Source organism: Crinia signifera, chromosome 3 (assembly GCF_055691185.1).
Source record: "Crinia signifera chromosome 3, ASM5569118v1, whole genome shotgun sequence".
Classification (NCBI taxonomy): domain Eukaryota; kingdom Metazoa; phylum Chordata; class Amphibia; order Anura; family Myobatrachidae; genus Crinia; species Crinia signifera.
In genome coordinates this window covers 141,524,529-141,545,684 of record NC_139219.1, presented here as the reverse complement: position 1 = coordinate 141,545,684, position 21,156 = coordinate 141,524,529, and the positions used below count along the sequence as shown (strand labels likewise).

Genomic DNA, 21,156 nt, shown 5'->3' with positions numbered 1-21,156 from the left:
ATGGAGAATTCGCTCTCATTTCTTGTAACCTTGTTAAAACTAGTTGATTTGTTAAATATGGCAGCCAGCAAGGATTAATATTTATGTATCTTTTTCATATATGGAGGGGTTTAGATTTGCACGGTGCCAACTTACATTACCTGGGAAATGTAATAGGGCCTAAGTTTGCTGGAGGTGCTGGATGCCGGCCAATCTTAAACATTTTTTTTTTATAACTAGGGGATTGGCATTTTTCAAATAGGATCAGTAGGGAATGATCCAAGGACATTGAAGAAAAGGCGGCAGAGTCTTAGAAGTGCCCCATTATTCGCTAAAATCCATCAAAAATCAATTTTTTTTTAAACCACCAACCACATATGAAATAGGGGTGAATCAGCATAACAAGTTTTGTGAATATAACCTTGTATTGTTTGATGGAGCAAACAGATTTTCTGGACTATAGGCCTGATACAGCATCAGACGCAGAAGTCAGTAAATTGGATAGGGGCAATTTGGACTTTCAAAGTGTGATTTCATTCCGGAAGGATGCGATCACACTGTGATTGACAGTGGTGGGCATGGGGGAGGGAGAGGTATGCAGGGAAGTTGTGTTTTGTGGGAGTGGGGCAGACAACACAGGTGTGTCCCTACTATTTATTGCGATAGCTGTGTGACATCTAATGCAGGAACTTTGAAAGGAAAAGTGGCGTCGATGCTATTTCCTTCAAAGCCAGGCTACACAGGCAGGGGTCGACACGAATCACTGTGATCAGAGCGATCAATAACATTGCAATGGCAGCGTTGGGCTAGCCTTTCCATGTTAGGCAGTCTTGCCTGTGCTGGGCATCCCCCAGCAGCTATAGTATGCATTAGCTATTTTAGCAAATCTGCAACTGCTGCTGAAACTGGGCCCTATATTTTTGTTTTTGGATTGGGCCAAATTCAGACTATCGCAGAGCAAATTTGTTCTCAAAATGGGCAAAACATGTGCAGAAAGAACCCCCATACACTGGTCCAGCATGTCTAAAAGGCAACCCATACTTTCCCGGCACAGAAACAATATCCCCCAAATCAATATCTCTCTCTGCACGTTACATCTGCCACACCTGCAGTGCAGAATGGTTTTGACCATCAGCATAAATTGCAGCCTTGCTAACAGGTCTGAATTAGGCCCTTAGGGCGGGATGTACTAAAGGGAAATTTCCTATTTACCATTAGCCGTCCGCCCCATCTCCCCTGGGCAGGGTATCGCCACCCTCTGGGTGGTGATACCCTATAGAAGCCTATGGGCTTCTATTGCCGCCCGCCGTCCGTGCGCCCCCCACCCCCACCCCCTCCCGTCCTCCATTGTCTCCTCCTCCCCCAGCAGGTGTCACAGTCGGGAGGACATCTGGCTGCAGGGGGGAGGAGGAGACGCAGGGGGACACTGCCAACTGCCGGGATGTGACGGAGACCCCCGTACACCACATTACAGGTATTGCGGTGGTCACCGCAACCCGATGCTAGCCGCATATGTTAGAACATATGCGTATGCATCGCGGCGGCTGGCAGGCAAAGGGCGGCGATGTATATTAATACATCCTGCCCTTAGTCTAACCGAGTATAGTCCAGCAGCACCAATGTCTTGCATCACTTATATTAACCATTGAATGATCCGCCTGAAACAACTTTCTAGTACTAATTGTTAGCAAAGATAGAGCATTAACCAATACAAGACTGATGTAATGGTTTTCTGTTTAACAATAAAAATCACACTCCTCACAGACATCTTGGAGCATCAATATAAATACATCTTTACTTTAACCTATTGATTGCTGCATTTATTATTGTATGCATACATATTAAACATGGGCAAACCCGCATCTTCTCTGGTGCATATTATAGAAGTGATTTACAGATAAACACATTTCTCTACTTTCCTTATATACTACACACTGATATATGTCAGAACACTTTTAAAAGTTATGCAGACTGGAATTTATTCTGGTTGACTCACAAGACAGAGAATTTCACATCCTTAAGAGTCCACCAAATACGCCCCCCGCCAAGATCCCCCGCAGGCATGCGAATGTATGTTTTGCATAAACATCCATTTGCACCTTGTGTGCAGGGGAGGAAATCATTAGATGGTCGCCGACTATTGAATGATTTCTACAGAGCACGCAGACCTAAGACACCTCTGTGGAGCGGGTGGGCAGCTGACATCCGCGGACGTCAGCTGCCCGCCCCATCGACGAATTTCCATGAGAATGCCCAGAATAAGGTCCTTTCTCTGGTAACACCTCTTCTTTTGTTTATTTCTCATAAAACCAAAATAGGTAATACTCACATTATTCTTTTGGCAAACAATTTCCTAAGGAAAAGAACAAACAAAACACATTAAAACAAATATTACTATATTACAGCTAAACAATATTTATGATTGTGATATATATACTAGCAATACTCTTTCTCCAATTAGTGTAATGCACATCCTTAATTCCCAGCTACTGTGTATCAGTAACAGAGCGCATATCCCACTTCCTGTACTGTGACCCACAAAATGGAACACACACATCGGGTTCCGGTCAGTTACTGTAACCATGAACACTTCCGGTACGGGCGGTAACACAAATCCAATTCATCATTTACTTTAGATGGGTCACTGCAAATTCGCCTTGCTTGTACCATCTGCGAGTACGGTAAGCTGTTCTTAAGGGGAGGTGGATGGTGGCTGATAGTGTAGTGTATTTCTATCTGTAGGTTTCCTAAATACAGATGTATGGATCTTACCACCAGACAATGTAATCGACACACCTAAAAAAATCAATTGAGGTACTGCTCGATTTATATGTAAATTTAATAGGTGTCAGACACGTTCATTTTGTACATCATGATGTTAAAGAACTCCTCTCCCCCATTCCAGAACATAAATAGGTCATCTATATATCTGCAGAACGCCCGGATGTTTAAAAATCAGTTCATTTTCAAAATTAAACATAAAAACATTGGCATAGGTCGGGGTCGACCGCCGCCCCCATGGCACATCTGGACAACTGCAGATACATCTTGCCATCAAATAGAAAATAGTTTTTAGTTAAAACCAATCTCAACAATTCCAAATATAGTGGAATATTAAAGTCAAAACTGGTAAGTCCATTGAGAAAAATCACACATAGCAGAAAGTCCCTGTTTGTGTGGAATAAACATGTATGGTCCTATAGATCATCAGTTGTTGCAATTGCATTCAAAAAGAGCGAATTATACTCATCAATAATTCCATTTCTTCTAAGAGATTCCATGGCAGCCATACTTAGGGATATTTCCCCTATATACAAAAAATCACCCTCAGCATATGGGAGAGATCTTTTTTGTGGCTGCCATGGGATCTCCAAGAAGAAATGGAATTATTGGTGAGTATAATTTGCTGATTTCTTCTACGATCTCCATGGCAGCCATATTTAGGGACATACCAAAGCAGAAGAGGGAGGAAGACAATACCAATGCAATTATTTATTTTAGAGCACAGTAACACATTCTCCCCAAAGGAGGAAGCAACGATATATAAGGCATAGTGTTTAGTAAATGCATGTATAGATGACCAAGTCGCCACTTGGCAAATCTCAGCAATAGACGCTTGAGCCTTCCTAGCCCAGGAAAAAAAGGTACAGTCATGCAGTTTGCATGTTAGCAGCGCTTAAAGAATAAAGGTGAACCACATGTAAAATAGGCCACTTCACGTTCTCAGGAACTGATAGATGTGATTGGGGGGAGAGGGAGTCACTGAGGTAAGTGCACTTTACCAATTGAAAGTGCACTTACCTCAGTGACCCCCCCCCCCCAGCACATCTATCAGTTCCTGAGAACGTGAAGTGGCCTATTTTACACACATCAGGTTTTATTTGTATCTTACATAATCATTACAAATGTATTAACTGTGTCTTAATAAAGGTTTTTTTTTATTATTACCTGTGTTTTAATGTGGTTCATCTTTATTATTTAATCACACCTGACATGCAAACTGCATGACTACCTTTTTTCCTCCTCTAGTGGGGATTGACTACCCCCACATCCAGCAGCTGCTTTTTTACAGAAACAACCCCTGTCAAGCGCCTGAACAGATTCTAGATTCTCTTTCCTTTCCTGGCCAAGGATATTGCTACTGCTCTTGTCGAGTGTGTTCTTTTGATCTGCGGAACCTCTTTCTGTTCTTGCACATAAGTAAAGATGATGAGACTTCTAATCCACCTTGCCAATGTTTGTTTTTAGAAGGGACTGACCCCTTATTCACACCTTCCAATATTATAAACAAACCGTTTGTTTTTCTGATCCCTTGAACTCGTTGAAGAGAAAGGGAAATGGCTCCGACTAGGTCTAGAGAATGCAACTCTTCTTCAGGGTTACAAGGATTCTCATAAAATGCAGGCAAGATAATCTCCTGATTGAGATTACATTTTGACACCACCTTCGGTAGGAAATCGGGATGTGTTCTTAAAACAACTTTATTAGGGAAGATACTCAGATAAGGTTCTTCCACCCAAAAGGCTTGGATTTCACTAATCCTCCTGGCTGAGGTTATAGTGACCAAGAATAATACTTTCCATGATAGGAAATTTAAATCTACATGTGACAAATGGAGTCTGCATAAGAACTTTTAAAACAACATTTAGGTCCCAAGGAGCAACCATGGACTTCCTAGAAGGATGCATCTTCTTGATTGCCTTGCAAAATCTGATAATCAGCTCTTCTTTGGGCAATTTCCATTCTAGCAAGACACTAAGGGCTGCTATTTGACACTTTATTGTTGATACGGCAAGCCCCATCTGGAAACCTTCATATAGAAATTGCAGAACTTGTGTTGTAAGAGTTTCTGACATTATAGTGGAGACTCCCTTCCATAGCAAGAACTTACGCCAAACTCTGTAATAGGCCAATGAAGAAATTTATTTCCTGGCTTTAAGAAGAATATCAGCTACTGGATCAGACATGCCACTCTGTTATAAATACTGCCTTTCAACTTCCAGGCCCTGAGACAAAATATCTCTGGACTAGGATGATATATAGGTCATTGGATCAAAAGATCTGGTTTTACAAGCAGAATCAGAGGTTTCTGGACAGCTTGATTGAGCATCATAGGAAACCAAGGTGTTCTCAGCCAAAACGGAAGGATGGCTATAACAGATACTCAGTCTTTCTGTAATTTCTTTAATACTCGACCTATCATCTGAATTGGTGGAAACACATAACCCAACTGAAAGTCCCACTTCACTTAAAATGTGTTTGTAACCAGAGCTGTTGGGAGATAGAATCTTGCGTAGAATCGCTCTACCTTGCAATTCATGTGCATAGCCATACTACCTCTGGCATCCCAAAACTTCTTACTACCATTTGGAAGACTGTCGTATTCAATTCCCACTCTCCTGTTAGGATTTATTTTCTGCAGAGATAATCTGCCAAGATGTTTTCTTTTCCTGGCACATATGGGGGGTTATTTTGGTTTACTCTTTCTGAAAAATTCCTTCTTAGGTGGACAAAACCATGTGCACTGCAGGGGGCAGATGCAACATGTGCAGAGAGAATTAGATTTGGCTGAGTTATTTTGTTTCTGTGCAGGGAAAATACTGACTGCTTTATTTTTACCCTGTAATATAGATCTCACTTTGAAGTAAAACCCCACCCAAATCTAATTCTCTCTGCACAAGTTACATCTGCCCCACCTGCAGTGCACATGGTTTTGTCCATCTAAGAAGGAATTTGCCTCTAAGAGTGAACTAGAATAAGGCCCATAGCGCCGAGAGGGAATTTAGGTTTTTCTTTGACCAAGGAATAATTTTTTCCATTATCTTCATTAGAGCTCTGCTTCTTGTGCCTCATTGGTGATTGAGGTGTGCCACTACATAGACATTGTCTGATAAGACCTTGAGATGATTGTTCCTGAATAGATCTTTGAAATGGCAGATTGCCTTCCAAACCGCCAATGCCTCTTTTACATTTGAGGTAAGAGACTTTTCTTCTTGAGACCCTCTTCCTTGTACCGTGAGTTCTGCAACATGAGCTCCCCACCCTGTGAGGCTTGCATCTGTGGTAACACTGATCAACTGAGGAAGCTGAAGATTTGTCGCCCTGAACTCCAAACCTTGTGATCACCAATTTAGAGAATTTCTTGTTTCTTTTCACAAAACAATCCTTGTCCAATGGTCTTTTGTCATCGTCACATAAGGCAAGAGTCTCCATTGAAGTGGACGCATCTTCCATTGTGCCCATGGCACCACTCCTATTGCAGAAGCCATCATCCCTAAGAGTTGGGAGCCCTTCTCCCAGGGTTATAAACTGTTTGTGATACAGCTCCATAGTTATGTTTAAAGATCCAAAGTCTTTCTTCTTGGATAGTGAAATCTGGAACTGAACAGTGTCTATTACTCTTTAGTATTTTTTTGGGGATCGGAGTTAAAATTACCTCAATGTGGCCTGAGCATGTGCACTCTCCAATATCCAAAGGGCAAGTGATCTTGCCCTTAGGATATTGGAGAGTGCACATGCTCAGGCCACATTGAGGGAATTTTAACTCCGATCCCCAAAAAAATACTAAAGAGCGATCATATCACTTGTCTGGAGGTGGGAACTAAGGTTCCATATACCCGTTTTTACTCTTGGTTCAAGCTCAAAAGTCAATAAGTGACCATTTTCCTTTTTTGAGGCTGGAAAGTAAGGAACCCGGCTAGAATTGTGGCTACCCTTACCCATATTAATACGGTTCACCTGTCTCAAGTACCATTCTCCTTTGAAAAATTCACTAAGAATGAGATTATGATACACTCATAAATGGTACAGTGTTACCATTTTAATAGACAAAAATTGAAGATTGCTATAAATCCTGATTTAAAGAATTAATACAGTAAATACTATCGTCCCACTGAGAAAAACCACTGTGAAAAATTCATTCAAATTTCTTTAGGAATTATAACATCTTTAAAGATTCATACTATAAGTATCAAAACCCCTGATGAAGTCTCATAAAGAAACGAAATGTGCGGGTACTTGGTATGATCCCAATCCCAAGAGGATACTTCTATTGCAAGAGCATTTGTTTTTATATGTTTTATAATAAATATTTTATATCCAAGAAGAATTCTTGGTTGATAATTGTATAATTGTACAAAGTGTGGAAAGACTGAATTTACTGAAGAATTGTTTATGGGCGCTGAATAACACTATTGGGTTGTGTATTGGATTGTGTAGAGATATTGGTTGCCAATTGATTTTTTATGATTTTACTCCTCTGAAAAAAAAAGAAATTTTTTGTTCTATATTTGACTCATTTGTGAAGAAGTTAATCGATATGGTGCAATTAACCGCACAAATGACTACTGATTGTCATTACCGAATGGCTACATTTGATTCTATTCTCCAGAAAAACTGGGTTTCATCCTGATTATGTTATTATAAGTTTGCACATGCTAGCCATGGCACAACACACATAAAAAAACAAAAAAATAATATATATGAACTTTGAATTGGGGCCTGAGGCCATCCACAATTTCATGGATACCTACATTAACCGAAATGCAAAAAGTGATGTTTTAACATATGAAGCGCGTGCTTATAGTAAAGCATGTTTCATAAGGTATTCCCCGTTGATTAAAATCCCCTCAAAAATCAAACCCCACAGTCTTATCAAATGGCTTAAATGGTTGCAGAGATTGTCAAAAAGCAAAAGGAAGTTTGTCAGTGATAGATTTTCTGATGTATTTAAATGACTGGTGATGTCAATCTTGTGTGGTAGTTTGTTTGATCTCTATAGAGGAAGCGTTTGAGAATGAGCACCTGCTTTTATTAGCTTTGCAGAAGAAAATTAGATTTGAATCCCCAGCAGATGACTAACACTCAGGTACAGTGTTAATAAATGCTGCCCTGTACATTGTAGCTGCAAAATATTGCTGTCTCATAACTCTAATAAAAGTGAATTGCTTAACAATTTATTTTAGGGACAATGTAGATCCATTCATAGAACATTTTGTTTTTGTTCACTGGTATTGGAAGAGTCATTTTCTTTTCTTTATATTTATATAGACAGCTCACTTATAAAATGAGCAAAAATTTGCCCCATGTGTATGCACCCCTAAAGATGGTCTGCAGAGGTATGACATACAATATAGTTGGTATGCATGCCCATCCCTGTTTCTGTGGAGTTAAGAAGTGTAAAAGCTAGGTACACATTAGAGCAGTGGTTTCCAATTTTTTTTTTAATCATGGCACCCTAGAGTATCAAAAAAAAAAAAAAAAAATTCACACACCCCAAGGCCAAAAGTGTCTCATTGAAAAATGAAGAACAAAATATATGCATATATATCCTCAATAAGTTCAATTATGTAGTGATGGACAGGATTCATTTCTGTTTGTTAGCATATTTTATGATTTGCAGCCACAAGCACTTAGATTGACTATAAAGTATTACTATTGGTTCTGTACCATCAATCCAAGGCAACCCTGCAAGTGCTCTGGAGCACCCCAGGGTGCCACGGCACACAGTTTGGAAACCACAACATTAGATGATTTCTTTAAAACAATTTGCACTATAATTAGATCTTAGATATTTATCGGACATAATGTCTAGTGTGTATGCACTACTATGTAATTAATGAATCACAGGCGCATGCTTCAATATTGATCCCTTCTATCTGTACATGCCGTAGAATTCTAACTATATGAACAGCAGCATGCTACTGGATGTGGCCATAGAACGATATCGTTTGCAGTATTGTTTACTATGTATGCATTATATTATATTGTCAAGGAGAACAGCCCGCTTAAGGGAAATTGTTGAAGACATTGCATTGTTCGAAGTGTCGTTTAATGTGTACACAGCTTTAGGGTATAATAAGAGACGCATATATGCAGGTATGAGGGCTAACAAGTAGGTTTCTTTTAAGTGAAGTTAGTGTCAACCATGGATTGTTGGATTGTGAAGCTTGCCAATTAGCCATAAAATGCAACTAAACAATGTGTCCTGCCTCGGTCTACTAGATGAAGGTGCATTTTGACTTACCTTTAGTGACTGTAGAGATTCGGAGTCTGTATCACAATACAGGATAATATTATTAGCCATACTAAAGCTTTCTCTAACACCCAGATGGTAGAATAGGGAGGGCTGGCGAAAAGCATCAGTCATTTCTACCACTGCAATATCTGTAACACAAAGGAAATTACACATAAACACTTTATATTTAAAACATTTGAACATAGTGGTCCTTAACACAACTGATTACCAATAGAGGGGATGTCCCTTTCTACAGTCTTTTCCAGTGAGTGGGTTTGTTGGGAAGGGTTAAGGTCCAAAAACAACTCTCCCACCTCCTCCCCTCTTCCTTCAAGAAAAAAAACTTTTCTTATGGTTTTAGTTGTATATTAGTTTATTTTGTGATAAGTTCTTCCACACTGGTTATAGCAGCTCTAACAAATGGATATATGGTATGCTTGAGTTATTAGTTGATCAACATGATTGTCAGGGTATTACACACATTCTGATTATGGGGGTATCCTCTACAGACAGGGCAACATTTAAAGCCAGTCATAAATTCTGTAAGTAGTTTAAACTGTGTAAATTGGCAAAAAATAGGTTATAACATCACATTATTTTCTTTATTTATACCCATTTACATTTTGAGTATACACATACATACATATATACATATATATATATATACACATACATACATACACACACATATATATATATATATATATATATATATATATATAGTATTTTTGCTTCTACTATCATCATCATATTCATATTTATTTGCTCTTATAAGAAATCTGTTTGAGCACATGCTAAATTTGTTTCCTTAACCACAACATAGGGGGTGAAATTTTATAGGATGATAGATTCAGAAAATGTACACTGCAAGATCAAACTGGTTTTGCAGTGTAAATGATTGCTGCTTTAAAAAAATTGAGGATTTCTTACCAAATCTCTCACTTTCTGAATCTCTCATCATATTAAATTTCCCCCACTGTATTTAGCGAAAACGACTGAATAAACTTTTGTCGCTGATATTTTAATTACTGCACTGATTGCCCTATATAATTCCATTGTATTCTTGCCAATCTCTGCTTTGGTTTGTCAAAACTTCAAATCGGAAAATATCTAGCATTGAAGATAAATTTTATTGACAGAACTGCAAACCTTACATAACAAATCAGTCAAAAATTTCTACAACAATGAAAACAAAAACTTGGGGGTTAATTTCTCCCCTAACCTCAACCCATTATGGGAAACAGACTCTTCAAAACATTAGCTGTTTAAAAGGACTGAATTGTGTGAATTTAATTCTTCGATTAACATTTTTCAGTATTGCACACTGTAATTCTTAGCACTGTGAATTTCTAAACACAAAGCTGTATTGAAGAAAAGCTGAGCTGTGACATTCAGAAATGCGTGGAAGGCTTTATTTGAATATAGACGAATGCAGAAACACTGCAATACAATTTCTGACAAGCCTCTACATTGTGTATAAGGAAAAAAACATGCAATACATGTTCCAAATTGGCACATGGGGAAAAGTTATAAACCAATTCAGTCATTTATGCTCCATTTCTAAATTTTTGGAAGATTATATGATCATATTCATAACTGAAACAGTCTTACATTATGCTAGGGTAAAAGCTGTGATTTTCCCTTTCAGGCTGCAGCACAAGGGTTTTCAAAGTTTTGTGCCTTTTATGAAAATCCAGCACTCCAGTACACGGTCTCCCAAGCTGTTCGAATTGTCTTCATTCTCTTATATTCTGGTCTGTAGTGACAGGTTATCCAAACATAATGTGTTGTACACATTGTGTAAGGTATAGCTTAGGCCCAACATGAAAACATCACAAGGCAAGGAGATCACGTTAAATATGTTATTGCAACCTGCACTTTCCCATAAATATGGCAATGCTCCCAATGCCACATTAAAACCACAAGAGGAAATTCAATAGTTTTTTTGCATACCCAAGAGATTAAGGAATGTGTGACAAATGTAACTATTCAGTTGGTATGCTAATGGAGTGCCACAGGGTGTATAAGAACACTAGGTTTAAGCCATCTAAACTTTAAGCACTTTACTATTTGGGCACCAAAAAGCCTTTTTGGCAAACTTTTTACAGATTTTGCCTCTCCACCACAGTAGGCTGGGAGCAGAAATCATGTAGCCATGCCCAATCGCAAAATGTAGTAATATATTTGTCGACTGACAAATGGAATTACTCCCAAAAAGTCTGATATTTTACCATAAATCACCCTTTCCAATCATAGGACTATGATTGGATCAGAATCTACTTATTTAGCATGATAACAGAATCTGTTTGGTTGCCCATAGGAACATCCTATCTTCACTAGAATGCCCCTGGGATCAGAAATATATTTACAAAGTCAACTGTATATAGTATAAAAAGTATATTCATTGCCAGGAATAAATTGGATAAAAAATGCACAATGAAGAGACCCCATCCCCTCAGTCCCTCCTCACATTTGTTAGCCATGTAAAAAATTATCCCCACTTTGGGTCATAAATTCATGACCTCTAACCTGTGTGCATCCCTTCCAGCTACTGATCACATACATGCCAATCAGAACAGAGACACACAGAATGGAGGTTGCTCAGAATGTATTGGTCCATCAAAAGTGCTTGTAATGGAGAGATAATCTAGCAAAAAAAAAAGAAGAGAAGATTCACCAAGCACACTGCAATGGACCAACAAAAGACTTGTATGTTTTCTGAGCCACTGAGGGCATATGAGTGGTGTCTAAATTGGGGAGGCAAATTAGAAAAACAGCCAATGGGGGCAGGGACTGATGTGACTGTTCAAATATTCTCTGTGAAGTGCTGTGGAATATGTGTGCGCTATATAAATAACTGGTAATAAATAAATAAATAGTGTGCCAAGCGTAGCGAGACACCATGCCCAGAGCATGGCATGCATAGCGAGCCACGAGCAGGGACGTGGTGCACGTTTTTTAGTGTCCATGTCGACTTTGCCAACATTCAGTTATCAAAAAGTGAAAAACCCACGTCGACCTTTGGATGTTGACCTTCCCCATGTCGATCTAATGCATGTCCTACTAACCCATGTCGGCCTTCATGCGTGTTGACCTTCAGTGGTCAACCTAATGCTTGTAGACCTAATGTCTGCCTATCCTATGATCCATACCCCTTTTCATGGTCACTCCAATAGCGATACCCAATTGAAATAAAGACTGCTCACCTCTTTTCTCACAGAGCAATCATTCTTCCTTTTCGCTTTTGAAAGAGCACCCCCGCATTGTCTCAAAACAAGACACAGTTGACTAAAGGTGTGCAGAGTATGCAAACTACAGCAGAGTACAAAGTGCCATTAACCATTGAAGCTGTTGGATGTATGTAGCAGAGCCCCAGCAAAAAAAATCATGGGCCTCTAGTAAACGAGTGGCCCTAGGCTTTAGCCAGGTCAGTCTTGTGGCTAATACAGCCCTGCCAACACTTTTCTTTCTAGCACTGCATGTAAACTACAAGCAGAAAGGTTTCTAAATTGCAAACTAGAGTATAGACAAGTTACGACAAATTCTGAAGAAAAGAATTTCAGTTATGAGAACAACGTACTTCCCCTGTTTTTTAAAGTTGAATTTCTGAAGTTGAAGTGCAAATGATAGATGCAGACAATACCCCTTTCACACCAGAAAAGACTTACCCAGGAATATAGTCCCTGGATCATGCAGGGACATTCCCAGGTTGGCCACTTTCACAACGGCCTAGTACCTGCATTTTCTGGTGTAAGGGGGTAGCAAGTGGTGGGGTCCGGGGTCCAGACTGTGGGGATTCGGCAGTGGCAGCTTAGCATTTGTAGAACTATTTGCCAGGGAGCGGGGCGGGAGAATTTGAAAAGACAGGCGCTGATTGGCTGAGAGCGTCCGGCCAGTCTTTTCAAATCCAGCAGAGCTTCCAGCCCTGCTGCCCGGCAAATAGACCTACAAACACCCAGCTGCCAATGCCGGATCACCACGGTCTGGACCCCAGACCCTGCCGCCTGGACCCCGCTGTCTGGATGGCAGCAAGTGGGGATGCAGGGAAAGTACCCTTCACACCGGTCTGTTTACCAGGTGCAACCCTGCTGTGGCAGGGTTGCATTCCCAGGAAATTGTACTAGGAAATTGGCCCAGGAACCTTGTACACCAGCGCTAGTAGCGGGTTGTTCCCGGGGACATCCCTGGAATTCAGGCTGGTGTGAAAAGGGTATTAGACCAATATATGGACAGCAGACATTTCCGCACATTCACATTAAGCCTAGTTTTGCACTATTACAAACCGTTGGGTTATTATCTACTAGTATATTTGGGACTACCACATCATTATCAGGTATACCATATGTTTAAAGAGGTTTATAAGTAATCATTTCCATCCCAATAATCATACTGGTGGGAATAGTACCCTATATTCACATCATGGTCCTGACACAGGTAGCCAGGATCTCAATCAATCACATACAGAACTGCATGTGCCTTTATGGAGAAAGAGATCCAACACAGCAGTTGTAAAAAAAAAAAGCTGAATTTTCATATGCAACCTGGCCTCAATGTTAAATATCATTTGGGTAGGTGGGTCTCTTTCTTTCTTTGGAAAGATCCACACATTTCCAAAATAATCTGTGCTCCTATAAACATAATGGCTACAAACTGATCAGTAATCATCCAATCGAAACGGAGGAGATTAAAAAAAAAAAAAAAACACAGCAGAAGAGTGAGCAATACTTTGGACAACTATATCAATATAGGATGCACTTTTCACTGGCTGCAGTTAGTAAATAAAATAAATTCTGTTACACAGGGGTTGCAAAAACTGCTTGCCTTGGAGCATGATGTTTTACCAATTATCCAATGGTTTTAATCTGCTGTATGCAGTGCCCTGAAAATAGAGAAATTATGCTCTCTGAAAAACTCTCCAAAGTAAAAGGGGTGTGAATTAGGTCAACTCTCAAGAGGCAGATACTGAAAAGTTTGATGTTGAAAAAAAGGCTGACATTCACTAGTTCAACACAAGCAAAAGGACGAGTTTTTCACATTTTTAGTAAAAACATCTGTCGGCATGAACCCCCAATTAGTGTAACGCCTCGGGCATGGTGCCTCACTCAGCTTGGCACACTTTACCATTACCAATTGTAGACAACGTGGATTTGTAAAGTATTAGCAAGTTATCTTAACAAAAAAATTTTGGGGGAAAAACTCATGTCGTCCTTTTCGTGTGAAGACAATTGCCATGTCTACTATTGCATGTGTTGACATTTTGTAAATTTTGACCAATAGTGGTCGACCAAATTACTGTCAACCCAACAACCGGAACCAAATAGAACAGAGAGCATTGCAGTGTGTATGGGGGGGATTTACACATATTTTAGGTATATAAACTATTACATACACCTTAAGTTACTTCTTTTTTTATTTCTACTTCCTCAATAATGAATTGCTCCACCATTTGCCCTAAGAACAATGGGCCAGATTCAGATGTGGTTGGATTTAGCATAGGTGCTGCTTGCTTTGAAGCAGCAGCGATGAACAGATATTGTAATGCAGCAGGAGGTGTCTGGTATAACTAGAAGCCTCCCTCATGAGTTTGAGATATAGTGCCTGATTCTGGTTCACTTGCAAAAGAAAAAACTCCTTCTTTAACCACTTGAGTGGTATGTCTGGAAAATTTTCCAAACTCAGCTGTGCTGCCGCAGCGGGCTGTCCTGGAAAAATTTCTGGGCATACCACTAATATCAAGATGTGTGCCAGTGGTGCATGCAGCTGTGCACCACTGGCGGGTCACCGGTCCGGGCACCCCCCACCACTCCCTGCTCCGGCGATCATACGCCGGAGCTCCCCTACCGCTGCCCCCGCCACCATTAGTTGAAGGCAGCAGGCTTAGTGATGTTCGGGGCGGCTCGGGGGCACTAAAGAGCCTGAGTCCTCCCAAGCTGCCACGAACAACCGAGGCTGCCACCTGTGGTCACTGTTGACTGTGACAGGGGAGCTCTGGTGTACAAACGCCAGAGCAGAGGTGAGGGGGGCCTATGTTCTGTGCCCTGGTAGGTTTGCCCTGCCCTAGCAAAACTCACCACTCAAGGGTGCAGAGAGTGTTAAATGAGTGATTATTTTGTTTCAGTGCATAGTAAATACTAGCTGCTTTATTGTTACACTGCAATATAGATATCCGTTTGAACACACCCCACCCAAATCTAACTCTCCTGCAATCTGCCATAGCGCCATCCAAGAGGCCAGGAAATCTCAGTAGGAAATTGAGTTACTTGCTGGCACCTCCGTGCCCTGAAACATCTGCAGACTATCCATCGTTTGACATCTGAAGTCACTGTGCTATGAATGGGTTAGGTACAAAGTACCAAGCACCAGAACTTTGTGACTACAAAAGCAGTAGCAATGTAACCGGAATCAGGCCTAATGTGTAGCAATCATGTCCATAAATGTTACCATAATTACGTAGAGGCTGGGGTCCATGCGTAAAAACAAATGTAACATCCCACGCGTAAAAACAAATGTAACATCCCACAGACACATAAGCTGCCTTACTCCAAAGTTCAACTTTTCTAGTAAATTTCTTGATATTGAAGCATAAACCATTATAGGACTGATATACCCCATTTCAGTAGCATCTTGTAGGAAAAGGTTTCTGTTCTTCTACAGCAGGCATTCCCAACCACGGTCCTCAAGGCACACCAACAGTGCAGGTTTTAGTGATATCTAGGCTTCAGCACAGATGGTTTAATCAGAATAACTCAGGTACTAATTAAGTCACCTGTGCTCAAGCCTGGATATCTACAAAACCTGCACTGTTGGTGTGCCTTGAGGACCGTGGTTGGGAATGCCTGTTCTACAGGGTCAAAATGCATAGCCAATGCAGTTTCTTAAGATCCTGGTCTTACCAGCATGAAACCTCATGGATACCTCATTATGAAAACACTGGAGAGTTTTGCCACGCCACCATTGGCACATCATAACCAGTACCGTTGACGACCCACATTTTTTGTGTGTGTGTGGTGGGGGGGGGGGGGGGTCTCCAACATACATATTTGCAATTTTATTTTACTATCGATGCTGTAACTCCTTCTCTTCTATTGTCTTCCATGGTTATGCCCGCTATTGTTTTGTAATGCATGCATTTGGTTTCGATGTTCACTTCGTACTCTTTATATCACATTGTATTTTAGCTTGTTATTCAATAAAAAGATTGTTGAAACAACTGGCCTATATGAAATGGTACCGCTATTAAGGTTTTCCAGGTTCCGTCTCCCTTATCCATATATCCAAAAAAGGGGGGCCAAACTCGCATCGCATGCGGCTATATGGCATACGATGCGATACAATGCATAAGATGCCATACTATTGAAAATCGTGGGCGCCGTGCAAGGAAACAAGTACCACAGTTTCTTATATAGCGCACACTTATTCTGCAGCACTTTACAGAGAATATTTAAACATTCACATCAGTCCCTGCCCCAGTGGAGCTTACAATCTATATTCCCTACCCCACACACACACACAGACATTCTAGGGTTAATTTTGTTGGGAGCCAATTAGCCTACCAGTATATTTTTGGATTGTGGGAGGAAACCTGAGTACCCGGAGTATACCAACGCTGCACAGTTAGGGCCATGGTGGGAATTGAACCCATGACCTCAGTGCTGTGAGGCAGTAATGCTAACCATTACACCATCCGTACGGCTTATAAATACTTATGTTATTACCAAAATGCATCAATGAAATGTCGCCAGGACAGCTGGGGGATACTGTTCCGTAACAGCAAACCTTGCTAGGAGTGCCAATAGTTTTATCCTGTATACGAAGTGCCGCAATACAGCAGATGTGACTTTTTAAGGCTAAGTTCCTCTTAGCTTCCTATACAGAGTCAAATAACCGACACTTATATAAATGTTAAAACAGATGATACACTGCTTGTGCCAGATGTCAGCAGCATACTGTATTTAGGCTAGGTATATGAGGACACATCTGTATCATCCAAAAAATGTCGTTTATGAACCATAGTAGGTGAGTTATCCTTAAAAAGAGCCCTAACTTAAAATGGGAGAGAGTTAAAAAGAGAAGTGACTGAAAAGTGTCCGTTGCTGCATGCAACATTTAAGTTTCCCCAAGAGAGTTACATTTATGATGAGCGTCAAGGGGGCAGATGTATTCAAAAAAAGATTATTTAGAACTGGCCCTGGGGGACAGAGCTGGGGGGCGCTCACCTAGAGTGCAATTTCCTGCAGCTGCTTGTTGGTAGAGATAGTTAGTCCCGTAGAAAAAGAGGTACAAGTAAACAGGTATAGCAGCGCACAGCCTTGAAAGTATAATGACATTTTTTTTCAGATTGGATGGTCTTGAGTAAGATAAATTTATTAACAATTAATAATGAATTAAAAATTACATATATCATAAAAGAATTTGATAAAACATACATGAACACCCCAAAATTGTGTATTGGGCACCGGAGAGTCCGTTCCTAGTATACCTTCTGGGATAAAATATTGGAAAGGATAATTACCACCCTTTTTGAGGGTACAGAAGTCCTCCAACAGTCCTTGCTCGGTCCAGGATGGCACAAATCACCGATGGCTGTGAGGGGGCAATTGAGTCCAGTCCACGGGTCCGTGGACGCAAAGATGGTTTAGCAGATGGCAACTGCAATGAATGTAAGGCAATGCAAAGGTTCCTTCAGATTTGTTGGAAGAGTCCCAGAGGTTGGTTCAGACTTCTATCCGGTATGGGTCAGTAAATGGGGTTATCCAAACAGCTCCCTGACATGTTTCGCCACTCCAGGTGGCTTTATCAAAGGTGAAGAAGAGATAAACTGGACATAAAACACCAGCCAGTGAAATGTGTTTGATTGGCTGGTGCTTTATCTCCTTTCACTTTATCTCGTTTATCTCTTCTCCAGGCTTAATACATCTGCTCCAATGTCTGGTAAACTGATAATACGGTATCTATATGAAGAGGAAGATAACCATTATTAAATTTGTTATAGAACAGTGTCCTGCACATAATAGTTCAAACAGAAGTAGAATAATACCCCTTTCAGACAGAAAAATCCCAAAAACCCAGGTATTTCCCGGATACAAAAACCCGGGTAGAACTAGGCAGCAAGGTGCTGACCCCCTTTCACACAGGAGCAAAAACCCGGGTATTTCCCGTGTCGACCCCTTTCACACAGAAGCCGGATTTTTCCTGCAAAACTCTGTGTGTCATAAGAAAAGGACAGTTTTAAAGGCACACAGAGAGGAGATCATGAAAAGTGGGAGGTGTCTGCTCACTGCATTGCATTAAACATGGCTGACAAGTTGCAGAACCTGGAGGTCATGAGTGCTCTGTGTGTTTTGCTGATTTCTTCCTACCCTCTGACATTGAGCAGCTCACGGATCACCTCATCTTTTTAATGCGGCATGGCCATTTAGAGCTGCGCTGCACGCCACTGCCACGCCTGCTCAGCCAATCAGGGAAGCTGAAAAGATCAGCCAATCACGCAGAGCCATCCTGCCCAGCCAATCAGCATTATTTTTCAATAGTCGGGAGAAAAACACGGGTCCGACCCTTTCACACAGCCGCAAACATGCGTCTGACACGGGAAAAACCCAGGTAAATACCTGGGTCGAAGTCCCTGAACTTTAGACCCGTGTTGACCCTTTCAGACAGAAGAAAAACCCGGGTCGACACGGCAAGAGCCAGGAAATTCCGGGTCTTTTTTTCTGTCTGAAAGGGGTATAAGAAACCTTTTTCAAGAGTTGTTCATGTGATACGTGTAAAAATGGTCCCCAACCATGGTGGTTATCCCATATCAGACACAATCCAATTTAAACATGCATGCTTGGTGAATATGGAAAACATTATTTTTCACTATTTTACTTATTCTGGATTTGGGGGATTATTCAAGTACGACAGATTTGTTGTTGTCACTTCCTGAAGTTTCAATAAAATACATCTTTAAAATAATTAAATAATAATAATAATAATAATAATAATAATAATATTTCATGCAGCAGCACCATGTCCATTGGCATATGTACTAAGCTATGGAAAATTATAAAGTGGAGAGAGATAAAGTACTAATCAGCTACTGTCAATTTTCAAACACAGCTTTTAACACAGCAATTCGAGCTGATTGGCTTAAACCAGGGGTAGCCAACTCCAGTCCTCAAGAGCTACGCAAGTCCAAGAAAAATGTTTTTTCCCCCTTTTATAATAGCAGTAAAATACAGGGGAGAGTGATTCCAATGTGGCTACTATTATGTTCTACTTTTTAGATAGTGTCAGAGCTGTGTGTGCAACAGGGAAACATATTGTAGCTGAGTGCAAGTAAAGTAAATGTCTTCTGAGATTCTGCATTAAATGGTACATGTAACGTTCAATAATGTGGTTAAATATAAAAAAGGCAAAAGAAATGTAAATGCTTATATATGGTTTGAAATACCCGATGGTGGGCGTAATAGTGGGGGGTGTCAGCTGAAATGCTGGCTTTGAGCTGAAAGCCACTCAAACTTGCGGATTTCATCTCAAAGTCGCCCAGTGTGTATGGGCCTTTACCGATTAGGTTTAAGTTCAGTCATTTCCAACGCCAGTCCTCAAGTACCCCCAATGGCACCACAAATCACCCAGGACACACATTTTTGCACACAGCCCTATGGGACTTCAAAGATCTGCCAGTCCAGCAGAACAATTGGTGCAGAATACATTAGTACACGAGTAAACTTCGATTGAGCCCTATTTATCTACACCACCACCACCTTTTTTAGCTGCTCCTTTTTAATTCTTAGGTGGGTATTCAATCACCGGCGACCATCTTCTGAGGGGGAGATGGCCGCCGGGCCCTATTCAATGCTGTGTTCCCCGACAACATTTGAACAGGGGGAGCTCAGCAGAATGAGCCCGACTTCACAAGCAGTCGGACTCGTTCTGCCGGGAAGTGACGAGCTGCCGGCTGCAGCTCGCATCTTCCGGCCGCAACTCACGGCCACGCCTCCTTCCATCCCACTGCAGGCGGGACATTGAATCCCACCTGCATGTTCTCGGTCGAGCAGACCGAGTACTGGACAGGGTCACGGCTGTCGAGCAAGCAAGTCGAACATTTTATATCAGCAGCTTATTTGGCAAGCTTGCCTTAAAATTACAAACTTCTCGGACACAAAACAAACTAGTTATAATTAAGTTTTCTTTTTAAAATCATCTTTTGAATAAGCAATTCATTTGTGAGAAACATTCGAGTAGCTGTAAAGGTGCCCATACACGTTGTGATATTCATGTGCTGTGCGTTTTGAACTTCACAGGTGCCATGCGATTTTGCCACTTGAAGGGGATACAATGCAATGTACAGTACTGTACTGGGCGGGTGCGATGCGATTTCAGCCTCTTTTTAAAAAAAGTTAATAGTCACTAATGCACATCACATCGCATCGCATGTACGCAAAAACTGATGCGATGCAATGAAGCACAAAACGAACTGCCTGCAGATACTTTTTGTGCTTTACAATATTGTACCCGCATCGCATCCCCGCAGGTACACGGTGCAATTTAAAGGCCCCCATACACTATACGATTTGGGCACGATTTCACCCGATTCGGATGAATCGGGCCATGAAATCGGCCCAAATCGCATGTTTTGACATCCCCTCCGATCCGATGCGCGGTCCCGTGCGCATCGGATCGGAGTCGGGCAGTCGAACCGGCTGTACGTAAGATTTCCTAAATCTTATGTGCAGCCTCCGGGCGAGGGACGCCAGAGCCGGGCCGAGTCAGCGGCGGCAGATGCTGGGGAGGGGGCGTGGCGCTGGAGAGCCGGGCTGGGGACGGGGACAACTCTGCAAGAAAAAACAAAACATTACAAATGAATGGGAAGCCAGTGATTGGCTGAGAGAGCTCTCAGCCAATCAGCAATTGGCTGAGAGCTTCCTATTCATTTGTATTGTTTTTTTTCCCCTGGCTTGCAGTGCAGAGCGAGTCCCCGATCCTCCTGCCCAGCTCCCTCGTCTGTTCACCGGCGTCCACCCCCGCGCGCTGCCTGTGTGTCCCCAGCCCGGCTCTTCAGCGCCCCCCGTCCGCTGTCTATTTGACAGCTTACCATGCCCGGCTCCCCCCTGCAGCTCCCCAGTGTCCCTCGCACGCTGATTCTGCCCGGCTCTCCCCCTGCAGCTCCCCGGGAGTTT

At 41.5% G+C, this 21,156-nt stretch overlaps 1 protein-coding gene across 1 annotated transcript in view; it reads right to left on the bottom strand.

The window, feature by feature from the left end:
- Nucleotides 1–21,156, bottom strand: part of MAP3K5 (mitogen-activated protein kinase kinase kinase 5) — a 159,621-nt gene that overhangs the window by 112,727 nt on the left and 25,738 nt on the right. Inside the window, exons 2-3 of the mRNA XM_083176623.1 lie at nt 9,005–9,144; nt 2,309–2,332 (exon numbers count right to left, since the gene is read on the bottom strand). Coding sequence (XP_083032749.1) covers nt 2,309–2,332; nt 9,005–9,144 — 164 coding nt within the window. The remainder of the gene's footprint in view (nt 1–2,308; nt 2,333–9,004; nt 9,145–21,156) is intronic.